Source organism: Octopus sinensis, linkage group LG10, assembly GCF_006345805.1.
Source record: "Octopus sinensis linkage group LG10, ASM634580v1, whole genome shotgun sequence".
In the NCBI taxonomy this organism is placed as follows: Eukaryota; Metazoa; Mollusca; class Cephalopoda; order Octopoda; family Octopodidae; genus Octopus; species Octopus sinensis.
In genome coordinates, this window is record NC_043006.1 from 36,889,148 (window position 1) to 36,906,747 (window position 17,600).

General features: G+C 35.6%; 1 protein-coding gene and 1 long non-coding RNA gene across 9 annotated transcripts in view; one reads left to right on the forward strand and one right to left on the reverse strand.

Moving 5' to 3' along the window:
- The first annotated feature begins 842 nt into the window (after window positions 1–842).
- Window positions 843–1,331, forward strand: LOC118765093. Its single transcript, XR_005000943.1, has 2 exons — window positions 843–1,030; window positions 1,124–1,331. It is a non-coding gene; the product is annotated as an uncharacterized LOC118765093 (long non-coding RNA).
- Window positions 952–17,600, reverse strand: part of LOC115216654 (transmembrane protein 198) — a 174,872-nt gene continuing 158,223 nt past the window's right edge. For 6 of the 8 annotated variants that reach the window (XM_036506573.1, XM_036506571.1, XM_036506568.1 and 3 more), the window contains 3 exons: window positions 16,210–16,340; window positions 8,664–8,755; window positions 952–1,503 (listed from right to left, as the gene is read on the reverse strand). In XM_036506573.1, the coding sequence (XP_036362466.1) occupies window positions 1,461–1,503; window positions 8,664–8,755; window positions 16,210–16,340 (266 nt within the window). In that variant the 3' untranslated portion in view covers window positions 952–1,460. The remainder of the gene's footprint in view (window positions 1,504–8,663; window positions 8,756–16,209; window positions 16,341–17,600) is intronic. The other 2 variants (XM_036506574.1, XM_036506572.1) reach the window with 1 other exon arrangement.

Below are 17,600 nucleotides of genomic sequence, written 5' to 3' on the forward strand. Positions count from 1 at the left end.
GTGATGTACGTGCCAGGTGTACCCTTATCAGACGGATAGGCATGGCGGGTATATTGGGATTCGTATATTTGTACCCTAGTGTCACTTTGATGATATGTGTTGCTCTCTTACTACTACTACAAATAATAATAATTCAAAAAAGAAGAAGAAGGTAAGAGTTTTAATTACAATGAAAACTATGCGAATATGCAATGAATGAACACTTTAGTCATATTACAAGTGGGGGGAGGGGGTAAGTTTAAAAAAAATTGTAAAAAAAAAAAATATTTTAAAAAAATCCAAAATAAGAATTAAATAAATAATATAAAATAGGAATTAAAAAAAAACACTTCGAAAAATATACACATACAAAGCAAATTACATCTTTTTTTTTTCTTGTTTTGTGTTTATACAACTTATGGAACAAACTCATTTCCTGTATGTGTGAATGTATGCATATATACAAACATATACATACATGTGTGTATGTATGGATATATATGCATGTATATAAATACACACATACACATACATATATGTGTATGTGTGTGAAAGTATGTAGGTGTGTACATGTGTGTCTGTGTGTGTATATATTTCCATACAATAAAAAAAAAAACAGAGAAAAACTTAAAAAATACACCTCGATGCATGTGTTGTAAGTGTATATTATATTATATTATATTATATATATATATATATATATATATATATATTATATATATATATTAAATGATGATATATAAATAACATGTATCGTAGGTGCATACATACATTTTGTTTATATAAAACCTATACCAAAAGATTGTATGCAAGCAGCAGCTCAAGGCTTTGCTAACTGGCTGGTTATATGTGAAACCTTTTAGGCATAGGGTTTGTGACCCTATTCACCACATGCACACACATGCATGCATGCACACACACACACACGCATACATACACTTATTATATATACATTGGTTGGGTTTTTTTTTGTTGTTATCATGCCTTTCAAAACAAACCAGTCACTGATCACGAAAAAGATAGAGAAGGTGAGAGAGAAAGAGAGAGAGAGGTGGAGAGAGAAGAGAAAAATTAAACAAAAATTAAAAAAAAAAGTTTTCAGGAAGTAGAGTTATGTGTTACTGTCACGGTATGTATGAGAGAGAGAGTGTGTGTATGTGTGTGTGTATTCATATATATATATATATATATATATATATATAGATCTGTATTTAAATGTACTACACTGCACTTGATGCTGTCTGAGTTGACTTATTGTCAAAAGTAAGCTATAGCATCTTTTGAGTTTTATTTTTTCATTAGATAATAAAATAAAATAATATTAACAATAATAATAATAATTAATAATAATATTAATAATAATAAAAATAATGTTTATAGTGCAAGTGCAGCATTGAAATGTGTTCATGAAACTTGGGTCAATGTAGTATTGGCACTCTCTAGGTCAACAACAGGTTCGCAGTGAATAGTAGTCAGACTCCTCATGGCAGGAGACAGCTTGTGTTGGATGCTTTGTATGTAGTTCTGAAAAATAAAGAAGAGAAAATTGAGACTTACTCAAACAAATGAAGAAGCAAACAAGCCTTGTACATATACAATTAGGGCCTCACATATGTATTATACAGTAGTGAGTTGAAAAACTTGAAAACCTCAACAAAGGACTTAAGAAGACATCTCCAACTGCAGGAAATTTTAAAATCTAAAAATAAAAACAAACAGACAAAGCAGCAAATAATTCAAATAAGTTTAATTAATGGTACGTTATTTACATTATTTACATTTGACGGATATTCGTCCTCATCTTGTTTGTTGCTAACACGTTTCTGCCAGCCTTCATCAGGTGTCTTAGGGAAATTTTGAACCTGGGTTCTCATTCCTAAGGTATTATTATTATTATTATTATTCAGGTCACTGTCTGGAATAGAACTCGGAATCTTAGGGTTAGTAGCCCGTGCTCTCAACCACTATGCCATATAGAACTTTGATTAATGGGTCGATATTTTTGGAAAATGCTGACAATGAAGACTGGAGATGGTCAGGCGCTTAACTCTTTAGCATTCAGATTATTCTGTGAAAAGTAATTCATATTGCTTTGAATTAATCTTGTAACTTTGAAATTTCAATAATGTGCTTGTATATTTTTAGAATGACATTGTAGGGTAGTTGTGAAAGGTCGGATCTGGCTGGTTTGAACATGAAACAGAATATTTGGGACAGTTACAGCCACGTTATAAGGTAAAGGGTTAAAGCTAACAAGTGGAAGTAATAGATACATTTTGGTCTTATAAACCTCTTTGTTAATTTCAGTTAGCTTTTGGAAATATTGAAGAATTCAATTAGAATTTAGTAGAATTTATTTTGCTTAACTTTGGAATTTTGATGGAAGATTTCATTTAGATGATTTTAAAACAGGAATTTTTTTATCATACAGCTAGGAGCAGTCTTGGACAGATAGGTATCAAAAGGTTAAACAACCTCTGCAAAGAATTTTCAAATCAGTTTAAGTGCAATCAGTTTATTCACACACACACGTATATATTGCAGACACAAACTGGATGTGTCACTTCCTCACCTCTAATGACAGAAAGTAGTTGTCATTTCTTTCTATGCTGGCCAACTCTGACAAGCACTATTTTTAGACGAGTGCCTGGTTATCTAATATCCTGTGAGAAACTGATTGGTAACATCAGTTGCAATCACTCTAAAATACTGTGTACTTCAATATATATATATATACGCACACACTAACTCACATATGGAAACACAAACAGACAAGCGGTGAACCGGCATAATCTTACCTGTAATGACTTAAAACACAATTTTTTTTCTGGTATTTAAGTTTAAATAATAGATTAATTAACTAAATTATCTAATATAAAATCAAAAATTTGGGAAGAAAACGAAGGAATTGCTAAAAGACTAAATATACATTAAAATGAAAAAATTACAGAAGAGTTAAAGAACAAACAATCAAACAAGCAAGCAAAGAAAACAGTTATGGCACAAAATTAAATAAAATTGAAACAAAGAAATGAGCCAAATCATAAATATATAATTAACGAATTGATTAATTTTAATTATAAATTTGGATAACTTGAAATGCATCACAAAGTATATGAGAAATCAGAGAGTGTGGCTTTTGAGGAAGACCCTAGCTGGGCCTGAAACCTGGTCAAGCCAATGTTGCATTCTCTATACATGGAAATGTTAAGAGATATTCATTCATCTACATTTGTCATAGCACATCTGCTTCACATACGCACCTGTATCTGTGCATGCATGCATGCATGCATGCGTTCGTGCGTGCATGTATGTGTGTATACAGGGTTGGCCAAAAGTCACCTGACAGTAACTCAAAATTCCAGAAAAATTTAATATTCAAGTTTATTTATTCATTTTTTTCAACATTTGTTTATTTATTAGCAAAGTCTCATATAAGATAATTTTTTTGTTTTAATCTTGGAATTAAGCACTTTTGAATTACTGTCAGGTGACTTTTGGCCAACCCAGTATGTATGTGTGTGTATATATATATATATATATATATATATACATACTCAAATATCAAATGGTGAGTATTAGTGGATAAATAGTCTTTATTTTGTGGATTAGCAAAGCAGGCATACAATTGTGAAGATCTCTTCAAATGAAACCATTGGTTGGCTTTTTAACTTACAAATAATGAACACACACACATATATTGTGTGTGTGTGTGTGTGTGTGTGTACTGCAGTATGTGTGTGATGTGTGTATACTGCAGTGTGTGTGTGTGTCTATATTTATATATACACTGTATACACATACACAGTGGAAATTGTTTATTGTGACTGGTTTGGAATAGGCACTTTTAGATAACAATATCCATTTGATAATATTAATTAGAGTTTGTAAAACATAATCTGAGCATATTTGGGATCCACTAATGTTGATAACAATTGGCTGATAACATTACCATTGATTATCATAGGAAGTGGTTTCCACTATGTGTGTGTGTGTGTGTGTGTGTGTATGCTGTGAAGAAATGCATGCTGGGATAACAGGCATTGTACACAATGGGGTAAATTCTGTCTTAATATTACAAAAGCATTTGGAAACAAATATTGAAGTTGGTATAATTTCGTTTTCACTTTTGAATTACTTTCATATGATTACTCTTAAGATGACAAATTGCTGTGCCCTTGTTTTGCTACTACCCATATATGTGTGTGTGTGTGTGTGTGGTGGGGGGTACACACATGCTTTTCGCTCCAAATCAGTTCTAATGAAGAATAGCTTAGGAGCAAAGACATTCTAACCAAAACCATTTCGGTTTTATGTATGCAAATATGGAATATAATCTCAGACTATATTTGTGAATGTGTCCTTCCTTAATTAAAAATAGTGTGTTCTGAGGGGGATTTGGTTGTTATTTCTAGTAAGTGGAGAGACAGCATAATGACTTCTTCGTAAGCTATTTGGCTACAGTGTTCTTGAAGTCCAGGTCAACTCTGATTAAATAATTTTTGTGGCATTTTGTGAACAATCAACATTTTTGATGACAGGTTTAGAACAGGCCACTCCAGAAGGATGTCCAAAATCCATCCTTCTCACCCAGCAGGGTTGGTAGTGTTACCAGTTCAGTTACCTATGGTCTGACTATACAACAGGTTATACTGGGCAATATGCTAGCAGTAGCACACGAGTCACTGACCAACCTAAGGTTATTATGACAGCAGATACTTGCCAAACAGCTGTATGCCACACAAAATCCTAAAACCACAAGGTTGCGTGCGCAGGGAACTTCTTAGAGACATTCAAGCCATGATCATCCTACCTTTCTACAGCCATCAAAGTCACATTATCAAATACGTTCCTTTCTGTTTTAAATATAACAGGATGAAATCTGAAGAAATTTTATCAGTTATTTGTAGCATGTCCAGTGAGATTTTTCCTCATGCAAATAGCAGTGATGAGCAAGTAAGGGTATATAACTCTGCCTGACTTGGCTTTACTGGTTAATACCTATAAGGTAGAAGTGTCTGCCAATTTGGAAACAGGAGTAAAAGTTTAAATTTCTTTTTGTTTTTAGTTTTGTATATAATTTTTTTTTTTTTTTTAGAATAATAATGATAAAATACTATTGCAGCATGGAAGGTGTTTATAAGCCATTTAAAAACACAAAAACCGTTAGACTGATTTCAACATTTAAATTTAATTTGTCAAAATATTTTCGTTACTTTGAAACCGCGACCTGTTCACTGATAAAATTCCGTCTGAGACACACATATCAGTACATAACATATGTTCACATGTACATACATACACACATACATATAGGCACACGTACGTATGTACATACATACATACATACACACGTACGTATGTACATACATACATACACACGTACGTATGTACATACATACATACACACGTACGTATGTACATACATACATACACACGTACGTATGTACATACATACATACACACGTACGTATGTACATACATACATACACACGTACGTATGTACATACATACACACGTACGTATGTACATACATACACACGTACGTATGTACATACATACACACGTACGTATGTACATACATACACACGTACGTATGTACATACATACATACGTACGTATGTACATACGTACGTACGTATGTACATACATACGTACGTATGTACATACATACATACGTACGTATGTACATACGTACGTACGTATGTACATACGTACGTACGTATGTACATACATACATACGTACGTATGTACATACATACATACGTACGTATGTACATACATACATACGTACGTATGTACATACATACATACGTACGTATGTACATACATACATACGTACGTATGTACATACATACATACGTATGTACGTACATACATACGTATGTACATACATACATACGTACGTATGTACATACATACATACGTATGTACATACATACATACGTATGTACATACATACATACGTATGTACATACATACATACATATGTACATACATACATACATATGTACATACATACATACATATATATATATATATATATATATATATATACACACACACATACATACATACATACATATATATATCATGAACTAACTGTTACTTTCTCAGATGCAGCACAGAATTTTGTCAGTGAAGAGGTCACAGTTTCAAAGCAATGAAAATATTTTGACAAATTAAAGTTAAACGTTGAAGTGAATCTAACGGTTTTTGTGTGTTTCTTAAATGGCTTATAAACATGTTCCATGCTGCAATTGTTTTTGTTTCAGCACACCATCTTAGATCAGGTCACTTGCTATGCAAGTACATATCCATAATAATAAAATAATATAAATTAGAATTATACAATGGTACAGCAACAACAACAACAACAACACTGATGATCATAATGATTACATAAAAGCTTAGATACAAACTTTGGATCATTGTAATTTAGAGTGAATAATGAATACATCACAAGTGTATTTCCTTAATTCTTGTAAGAGAGAAATCAGAACTAATCTCATATAGATTTCCACACCATTTGTGATAGTTACAATATGTCACCAACCCACAATGACCACCACCACCACAGATAGAATTACTCTGGTTCTGGGAGCGAAACCGAAAGAACTGTTCATCAATGAAAAATAATTAATTAAACATGCAACAGAAACCAGGTAACTGATTGGTTTAGTAACTACTGCTACTAGTAGTAATTAGTAACTATTACAACTGCTGCTACTACTACTATTTGTAGCAGTTAGTGATGAATGATGATGACGAGTGATGATAATTGTGGTGAAGGTGGTGCAATGGTAGAGACAACAGGAGTGAGTGGAGATGATGATGATGCAGACAACTATGATTGTGAAGATGGCATCTATGATGGTGGTGGTGAAGATATCAAAGATGATGGCAACGAGGGCGGTGGCAGTGATAATGGTGATGATGGTGGAGATGATGGCAACGAGGGTGGTGGCAGTGATAATGGTGAAGATGGGGACATTAAATATGAAGGTGGTGAGATGACAATGATGATGGTGGAGATATCAAAGATGATGGTGGAGATGATGGCAATGAGGGCAGTGGCAGTGATGATGGTGATGATGATGAGGCTTACATGACAATGATGAGGGTGGTGGCGATGGTAATGGTGGAAACATCAATGATGCTGACAATAAGGTACTGATGAGTGGTGGTGGTTGTAGCGGTGATAGATATCAACACCAATAATGGGAGATGCTGATGGTGATAAAGAAGGTGCTACATAATGCTAAAGGTATGTGATGATAAAGATAATGAAGGGGTGCTGATAATGATGAGGGCACCATGTGAAAGAAGTTTATGAGAAGAAGAGTCGAGGGCATAAAAGAGGAAACTGGGCCCCTCTATTAAGGTCCAAACAATTCAGAAGAACAGTAATATGCTGTACTTGTAGACATAGCCAACCCATAAGAGTATACAAAGAATTATGGATATTGCAACAATAATTATCATAAAGGATAACAAACTGGATGATAATGATGAAGATGTCTACAAACAGTGGATGATAAAGACATTAAATAATTGTGAAGGTGATTAGGATAATAATAACGGTGACGGTGCCAATGGTATTATTTAACTGATTCCACAGAGAGTTAGACATTCCAGAAGAGGTGTAGAAACCAAGAATTTCCTGAACAGGATTTTGGCGAAAGAGAATCATGCCAGACCAAGTTGCAAAGATGGAGAAAAGATGAGAGAGATGAGTTAGTTTGAGGTTAATAGAATCCCTGTCAACAGCCAGACATCAGTCTCAGATTGGTTAGACATGCTACATTCCAGAAAACAGAGAAATAGGGGTTAGTGGAGGGACAGAAAGGGATGGATGGAAAGAGGGAGTGGGCAAGTAGAGAGAATAGGAGGATGACGTGAAATGCGAGAGAAAGAAAGAGTGCATGGGAGAGAGAGGGAGTGAATGAGAGGGTAGAGAGGGTGAGAGAATGAAGAGGAGTAAAAGAATGAAAAAGTGGAAGGAGATGAGGAGGGAAAGATAGAGATGGAAAGTGTGTGAGATAGAGAGGAAGGAGGGAAAGATAGAGATGTAAAGAAATGAGAGTGGTTGCTAACAGAGGCAGAGACAAGCAGAATGGAATAGGGGAAGTAGTAACAAGGAAAAGAAGTGGGTGTGACTTAATACAGAAAAGGAAAGGAGATGAAAGCCAGAAAGGGGCAAAAGACGAAGGATGGAAAAGGAAGAGGAGACCAAAGATGGAAAAAGAGGAGGAGGAGAGCAAAGATGGAAAAGGAGGAGAAGGAGAACAAAGAGAGAAAAAGAGGAGACTAAAGATGGAAAAGGGGAGGAGACCAAAGATGGAAAGGGGAGGAGAGGGAAGAAAGAGGGGAAAGGAGGAAGAGACAAAAGATGGAAAGAGGGGAGGAGACTAAAGAGGGAAAGGGAGAAGAGACAAAGGATGAGAAAGAGAGAGATGAAGGATGGGAAAGAGGAGGGGGAAGAAAGTTAGAAAAGGAGGAAAGAAGAGAGCCAGAAGTGCAAGGAATAAAAAGACAATGTCCCAAAAAATTTTTTTTAAAAAACAGGGTAAATTGAAAAAGAAGAGAAAGAAGTGAAAAGATATGTAGAGTGGAAACTGAGCCAATGTGTTAGAGAGAGAGAAAGAGAGAGATAAATGGGATAATGTTCCAGTTAGTACTACCTTAAAGTTGAACTTGATGTTGAACAGTGGTCATCAGGGCTATTGAGGGTAGCCTTCTCCATGGAGTGTGTGCCACTGCATACACTAGGGATCTTCATAGATTGGGAGACAACATCAACATACACACGCACACAAACAATGAGAGAGAGAAAAAAAAAATGAAATTAAAGAATTATAAGATGAAGTAAGAAGTTTGTATGTAAAAAGATAGTGAAATGGTTAAGACATACTGCACTGAGAGATGAGAGTGGCCTTGTGGGGTCAAACAAGTAGCAAGAAGTTCATAGGATATATGTGGGCAGTACACTTGATTCTACAGCTACACTCCCGTCCCTCTCTGGTTCACCTGGTAGCATATCTTTGAGGAATAGACAAACAACTTATCTGGGAAAGAGATTAGATTGGTCTGCTAAGCACATCAACTCATCAATAGTGTAAAGGCCCCATTCGGTCATGAATGACCATGGTATTGCATCTAGAAAGTTCCCCTCCAAGGCACAAGTCTGGGGAAAGTTGTTTATGGAAGACTAGCAGTCACCTATGCATACCAACCTCCCACCTCCATGAAAGGCAAAGCTGACCTTGGTGGAATTTGAACTCAGAATGTAAAGACAGACAAAATGCCACTAAACATTTTGCCTGGCCTGATAATGATTCTGCCAGCTTGCCATTTTAGTGGCATAATGTATAAACCACAGTCATTTTAACTGTTCTTTAGTCCAGTATCAATTTGGATTGATCAAACCTATAATCAAAGGCATTCCAGCCACGATCATCCCATCTCAGTATAACCTGACAAAATATGTCCAGAACCTCATTGTTCTATGTATCTTCACATAACACTGCAGTGTGTTATTTCAAGGAAATTTGGCTGTGTTTTCTAGCAGGTCAAGCAAGCAACCATGTACAGGTTTCTTTAAACTATTTAGTTTTTGGACTATGTTAGCTAATGAATGTGACTTAAAAACTAATTTCATTGAGTATATTACTGGTACAGATTCCTGATTAGGTAAACTGAAGAGGTGTAGAATTAGAAGTGCATAGTCCAAGAACTGCATCAATGCACAACTTGCAGGCCATAGGCATCGTAAGCCCCTACACGTTGGCCATTCACACTAGCCTCTCCCTGGAGATACAGACTTCTAGATTCTGCCATTCAAAAAATAAACCAAAAGTCTCCGAAAGCATCTTAAATCAGTCAACAGTGTTGTTGACATTGAACTAAAATTGAATTATGAAAGAGAGCTGGATTGCCAGAGAAATGAAAATGAATGAAAGAAAGTAGAATGGAAGGAAGACAGACAGATAGCTAGACACACAGACAGACAGATGGATAGAGAAGAGAGTTAAATAATGAGAGAATTTAAACAACTGTTTGAATAGATAGCTACACAGAAAGCTGGGTAGTCTTTAATTGATGTCCCATACTTATTGTATGAGTGTTGATTAAATGTATTTTGGGCTGCAGTATTTCATCCACAGAATGTTCCTTTAAGACATAAAGAGTTAAAGAGCACCCAAACCATCCCAAAGGCATTTAAATAACTCCCATAGTATGACATTATAATAATGTTTACATTATTGGAGCTGCTTCTAACTCAAAATTATATGCAGAGTCCTGGGCATGTGCCATGTAAAAAAGCCCCTGTGTAGCTCTACATGAAAGCGCCTGTGCAACGCTACACAAAAACACTCAGAACACACTGTGAAGTGTTTGGCATTAGAAAGGGCATCCAGCTGTAGAAACCATGCCAAATCAGATTGGAGTCTGGTACAGCTCCCCAGCTCTGGTCAAACCATCCAACCCATGCCAGCATGAAAAACAGATGTTAAATGATGGTTGATATATATATATATGGCAATAAGAAAATGGAGGGAATCCAGAAGTTGTATTCATCAGCTGTTAGACGTTATATTATGTCTACTTATTTTAAACAGTTCAGATAATATATATATAAATACCTGTGTAAAGTATTGCTCTTCTTTCTTTATTCTAGAAATTACTAATACTTTACACATGTATTTATATATATTATCTGAACTGTTTAAAATAAATAAATAGACATAATATAATGCCTAACAGCTGATGAATGCTACCTCTGGATTCCCTCCATTTTCTTGCCATATAAATTAAGAGTAAAACCACTTATTACTCTCACCTAATTATCATACTCAGTAGTGTAATTACCACTGAATAACCAACACTTGTGTATTAATAATTGGGTATTCTACCAGCAGTATATGGGATAGATTCTATCCTTAGTTGGTTGGATTCACAACCTCTAACTCTTTGAAAAAAAAAAAATACCGCTAAGCATTTCGCCCAGCATGCTAATGTTTCTGCTAGCTCACCGCCTTTGAATAAATTAATTCTATAACATACATTATTAAGTACTTATTTACTATTTGTACAGCCAAGTGTGTGTGTGAAAAGCATACACATATTTAAAAGAATCTTGTTCCAGACATTGGATTGCAACCATTGCTGGGGCATTGGCTTGAAGGTTCTTACTAGAACAAATCAATCCCAGTACGTTGTTTTTAATCTGATATTTATTTTATTGGTCAGTTCTACTAAACTGCAGGAATGTAAACAAACCAGACCTATTTATCAGGCCAGTGGTGAGGAACAAACACAAACACATAGGTGTGTGTGAGAGTGTGTGTATGTTATGGACTCTTCCATTGTTAGATGATGGATGAGAGTTCTGCAATTTCTGAGTTCCTTCACAAAGGATTCAAATGGATGTGTCGTACATTATATCACTCTCTCCATTGAATCAGTCTTGCTTGTACATTGCTTTTGTTTACTCATTAGAAATAGCTATCAATGGTTGTTCAGTGGACATGACTTCAAGAGATTAGGAGAATGTGAGATGTGATATTTACATGTCTCCAAAGTAGGAAGGTTAAGTCTTGTGGCCTAGTGGTTAAGGTGCTGCATGCACAATCACAAGATCGTGGTTTCAATTCTTGGTCTGAACAATGTCTTGTTTTTTTTTAGCAAAACATTTCATTTCCTGTTGCTCCAGTTCATCATTATCATCATTTAATGTCTGCTGTCCATACTGACATGGGCTGCACCAGGCTCCAGTCTGATTGACATGATTTTCTATGACTGGATGACCTTCCTAATGCCAGCTACTCTGAGAGTGTAACAGGTACTTTTACATGCCACCAGCTCGGGTGCCATTTGTGTGATACCAGTATCTGTCACAACTGTGATTTTGCTTGGCTTGATGGGTTTTCTTCTCAAGCATGACATAGTACCAACAGTCTCGGTCATTGCCTCCATGAGGCCTGATGCTCAAAAGAAACTCAGCCACTTTACCTCCATGGGGCCCAACGCTTGAAAGGAACTCAGCCACTTTGCCTCCATGAGGCCTGGATCATGACATTAAGAGCGAATGTCATGATCTTGGTCATTAATACCACGTGGAAACCAAGAAACAAGCCCTGTGAGTCCTAGAGCTTGTATTGATTTCTCACGTCGAAGTCACCAATTTATGTAGTGGGAATATATATTCAGTACCAGGTGTTGATGTGGCTGCATGTATATTATTATAAGAGTTCATATAGAGATGAAGAATAAATTAAAGAACTATATATTTACTACATAATATATTTTATTTGCTGGTCAATGTTGAAAATAATCAAAATGTAGAATCTAGTTGAATGAAGTAATAATCTTTATAAGAAAGTTCACAGATAGGAAATACAGAAATAACAGCTAAGCAGTGGCTTTCAGTCATGTGGCATAGAGAAATAGATGGACATAGCAATGACATCAATGGCTCCAAGTCTAATCGACTAAGAAGCAAAGAGCAGGGTTACGCTAGACATTCTAGAAACTTCCAAGAGAAACGCTAAGCTTCTTGAATAATTAAGTATCACGTCTCATGACACAGACACTTTGAGAAACTTAGTAAAGGGAGGTTACTCTATATTCTTTCTTGCAAGGGAGATCATTCAACTATTTAGCTACCTACACCACTACAAACTCAGGGCAATAATATCCAGGGAGTGGAAGGGGTGGTGATGAACGAAGCGAAGCACATAGAGTGCTTATGTAACAGCAACAGCGAGCTAGGTTAACTTGAGAGAGAGAGAGAGAGAGAGAGAGAGAGAGAGAGAGAGATAAGGAGACATACAAACAAACAAAAAACCCCACTCAAAATCTCATTTCATTTCAAAGACAAGTATCTGAAATAAGGGAAATTCTAAATCTAAATCTGCAAACATCCTTTTACATGTTTAGTAATATAAAACAAAAATCTCCCCTCTCCCACCTGTAACGGTTAAAATTAAAGTTTAATCTATAAAGGATAAATACAAAGCTTCTAATTTCTTATTCCCCATTCTACATTTAATCTGAAATATTGTATAAAAAAATTCATCAAAAGCTTCATGATTTAATGAAGAATGAACAATGACCAAAAAAAAAAACAAAAAATCACTACAAAAAGATAGATTTAGAATTAAATTTTATGCCGTTAACGACATTAAATGCAAAGAACTGGTGTGTGTGTGTGTGTGTGAGAGAGAGAGAGAAGGGGAAGAGAGAAAGAAAGAGAAAAAAGGGGTTTGATCTGCATTTAACAATAAAGCAACAAAATATAGAAGAGTTTTGCAGCAAAGGGAGATAACAGATATAACTCTCAACTTCCAAAATTTGAGATTCTCTTCTAAGTTTCAGTCAGTGGACTATAGGTGGCCATATTGAGAGGACATTGCTTCCTAGGGTATATTTGAGTACATCAACAACACTCCTTGTTTTATTAGTTTCAGAAGAATAACATGCAAAGTGGGTTTGGAGAAACTGATTACCAAAGGATTATGCTGTGTGCTTGAGAAGAAGACCCATCAAGCGAAGTCAAATTGCAGTCAAAGCAGATACCGGTGTCACACAATGGGCACCTGTGCTAGTGGCACGTAAAAGCACCCACTACACTCTTGGAGTGGTTGGCATTAGGAAGGGCATCCAGCTGTAGAAACCATGCCAAATCAGACTGGAGTCTGGTGCACTCTCTCAGCTTACCAGCCCTGGTCAAACTGTTCAACCCATGCCAGCCAGCATGGACAACGGATGTTAAATGATGATGATGACGACGATGCACAGAATGTCATCATTGCTTTAACGTCTGCTTTTCCATGCTTCAAAGGTTCACAGTTTATTGATGCCCTTCTCGTTACTAACTCTCACCTGTTTCCAAACAAGGTAATATTTTCCCAAGGTCAGAAATCTTTTTTGCAATTTGCAGAATATTGGAATTGAATGATTCTACTTGTATGACATTGACAACCATTTTACAACTATTGCACAATGTCAAAACAAGGAAACACACACACAACAGGCTTCTCTCAGTTTCCATATTACTATTATTATTTTTATTATTTAAAAAGGCAGTGAGCTGGCAGAATTGTTAGTACACCAGGCAAAATAATCCAGAATCCTTGTCTGGCACCGGATCTCGATCCCAAAATATAATCAGTTCATGCCAGTCTTGAGGCCAAACATCCCTGAAAGTTTCAATCGAATACATCCAGCGGTTCTTGAGATATCTTGTCCACAGACAAGCAAAGAAACCAACAAACAAACACAACTGAAAACAATACCTCTGCCTTAGCAAGAGCGGAAGTAATAATAATAATATTTGTTTAGGGACTCAGTCAATTAGATCAACCCCAGTATGCAACTGGTACTTAATTTATTGACCCCGAAAGGATGAAAGGCAAAGTCGACCTTTGTGGAATTTGAACCCAGAACGTAAAGATGGGTGAAATACTGCTAAGCATTTTGCCTGGTGTACTAATCTTGGGATTGCATCTAGAAAGTTCCCCTTTGAGACACAAGCCAAGCAAGGTTGTTTATGGAAGACCAGCAGTTGCCCATGCATACCAACCTCCCCTCTTTATGCCACCAATGTTATCTAAGAGAAAGGCACCAGTGATGTCACAACTCATTTCTACAGCTGAGTGAACTGGAACAACATGAAATAAAGAATCTTGCTCAAGAATACAACAGTCTGGTCTGGGAACTGAACCCACTAGCTTGTGATTGTGAGCCCAATGCTCCAACCACTAAGCCGTGCACCTTCATATATACATATACTCACCAAAATGGTATTTTCCTGAAGGATCTCTTGAGTAATGTTATTCCTTAGTGTGTGTGTAGCTTGGAGATCAGGAGTGGGGATCTCTCCATATCGAAACACTGCTTCTTTGCTTTGAGCAGTCACAGCTCTGGCACTGTGGATATGTGGTTAGAATGTTACAGGAAAGAAGTGCAAGATGGTTGGATAAGATCTGTCATTTCGGTTGGTTGTACTTGGGGATCTAGCTGGAAAGTATAATGACGGGTTGCATCTAGGACTCTACCCCTACGACCCTCCCAGGAATAGGGAATATTTGTGTTTGCTTTTACCCTAAACCACTTGAAAACCAATGTTGGTTTGTTAATGCCCCTATTATTTAGTGGTTTGGCATGAGAGACCAATGGAATAAGTACTACATGTTAAAAAAATAAACACTGGGCTTGATTTGTTTGACTATACCCTTCAAGGCAGTGCCCCAGCATGGTCACAGCCCAATGACTGAAACAAGTAATAGATAAAAGAAAATCAAATAATGATTGGTTAAGAATGGAACCTCAAGAAGTCAGGAAGTTGGAGAGGAACAGGAAATACATAAACATAAAAAAAAAAAAAAACGAAAACAACAACAAAATAAAGCAGATAATACACACGTATAAGCAGATTAAAACAATGGAACAACAATGAAATTTACTACATTTCATAATAGAAACATAAAAAAATGAGGGAGGAAGTAAATATATTTATGTATATCTATTTCCCCAAACCCTCACATTCTTTTAAAACTAAACAAATTTTGATTGTGAAATGATTTAAAATCATAAAAATTTTGACAAGGGACACAACCCATTCTATTATGTGGAGACTAACTTTAAAAATATTGCTTTCTACTATAGGTACAAAGCTTGGGGGAGCGGGGTGGCTAGTTCATAACATTGACCTCAATTCTGAACTGGTACTTATTTTATTGACCCTGAATTTGAAAGGCAAAGTCAACCTTGATGTAATTTGAACTTGGAATGTAAAAACAGATGAAATACCTCTAAGCAATTCATATGGTATGCTAATAATTCTGCAGCTTGCCACCTTGCTAACTCCTGAAATACAGGGTGTGGCAAAAGTAAAGCCCTTTTTTGGATTTCAGTTTTCTAGTTTCTAATGGAGTTTCTTTTCTACTTCCTAAAACTTCTGCAATTTTTTTCATTAGTTTATTATTTGTTTCTTTAAGTAAGGCAATAAATTTGTGTTCAATAAAAAATTACTTAATAAACATTTATATATATATATGTAGGTGCAGGAGCGGCTGTGTGGTAAGAATGCCATACATTTCCAATGTTTTGTGTGTGAGTGTGTATGATTATGATGGTCTGTTATCACTCTAAAAAATCAAGTGAATAGAGAAAAAAAGAACACAAATAAACAAACAACCTTTTCTAGCTTGTCTAGAGACATACCTGAGATATAACATCACCATTGAAGCGCCGAACTTGATATAGATGTCGGTACCTCGATTGTTGCTGTTCTCGTTTCTGCTTTGCTCGTATTCTTTGTAGGTTCACTTTGCGGCTTCGTTTGTTCTGTAAAACTGCAAAAAGAAAAGAAAAAAAAAGGGGTAGAGAAGGCTTATAATAAATAAAATACCGTATTTTGATGGCACATAAGATGCACTTGTTTTCCCAAAAACCCTGACTCCAAAAATATTACCCTGGGTTCTGTAAGTGAAGTTGGGCCTCTCATAAGCTTTAGTGCCCCAAAAGCATTTTTTTTTTTCTGAAAATATGTTGCTGAATTTGGGGGCAGCTAATACACCTGTGCATCTTTTATGCCATCAAATATGGTTTAAAAAAGTAAGATATTAGTTCATTTATTGGTGGGTTTTCTTTCAACTCTTTCTTCCTGTTAACAGCAAATCTATGGCATTTTATGCATTATTTATATTCTGAAATTTTCATTGATTTGAAGGATCAGCAAATTTACACATTTCTACAAATAGTTTCATTTCTACATGTGTGTGTGTGTGGTGGGCATATGTAGTTTCTCTTATTCTTAGCAAATTTGCTATTAATCCTATTTCCTTTACCAAATCATAATGGAATGTGTATAAAAAAAAATTTCTTAAATCCACATTATTAACACAACTACTACTGCTCTGTATGTATCAGGTATATGAGACTCGCAGGAACAACATACTGCGATTATTACAACAACTACTAGTATTACTACTACTACTACTGCTGCTGCCATTGATTCTCAAATGTATCATTATTATTATTCCTTGCCCAGTCAAAGAAGATAAATGACAAAAACTGATGAAAATTTTTAATGTTCTGTTTTTGTATTTGGCTTGCAAGATACTTGACATGAGCTCATGTGTTGAAACATATTTTGTTGTATCTTGGATGGGTCACTATGCCAATGATAAACACACACACACACACTGGTTCTATTTCACTTCTTTATTTGAGAATTGGTTAGCTGTTTAATTAACTACCTTATTGATTGTTTGATTAATTATTACAGTTAAACTATTAATCAGTTATGCTTGGAATCACTTCAGTGACATAGCCTCACATGTGAGCTTTTAAATTATGACCAACATAACTTATTGATTGATTAACCAAACAATCAATTAATTAACTGGCTAAAAAGCATACCAACTGATGAGTTAATAAAGAAGTGAAACACAACCAGTGTGTGTTTATTATTGGCATAATGACCCTCCCAAAATGCAACAAAATATATTAAGTTCTTAATGGTAATTACTTACATTCCATTTTATGTTCTCGGTTCAAATCATGTTGAAGTCAAATTTGCCTTTCATCCTTCTGTGGTCCACAAAATAAGT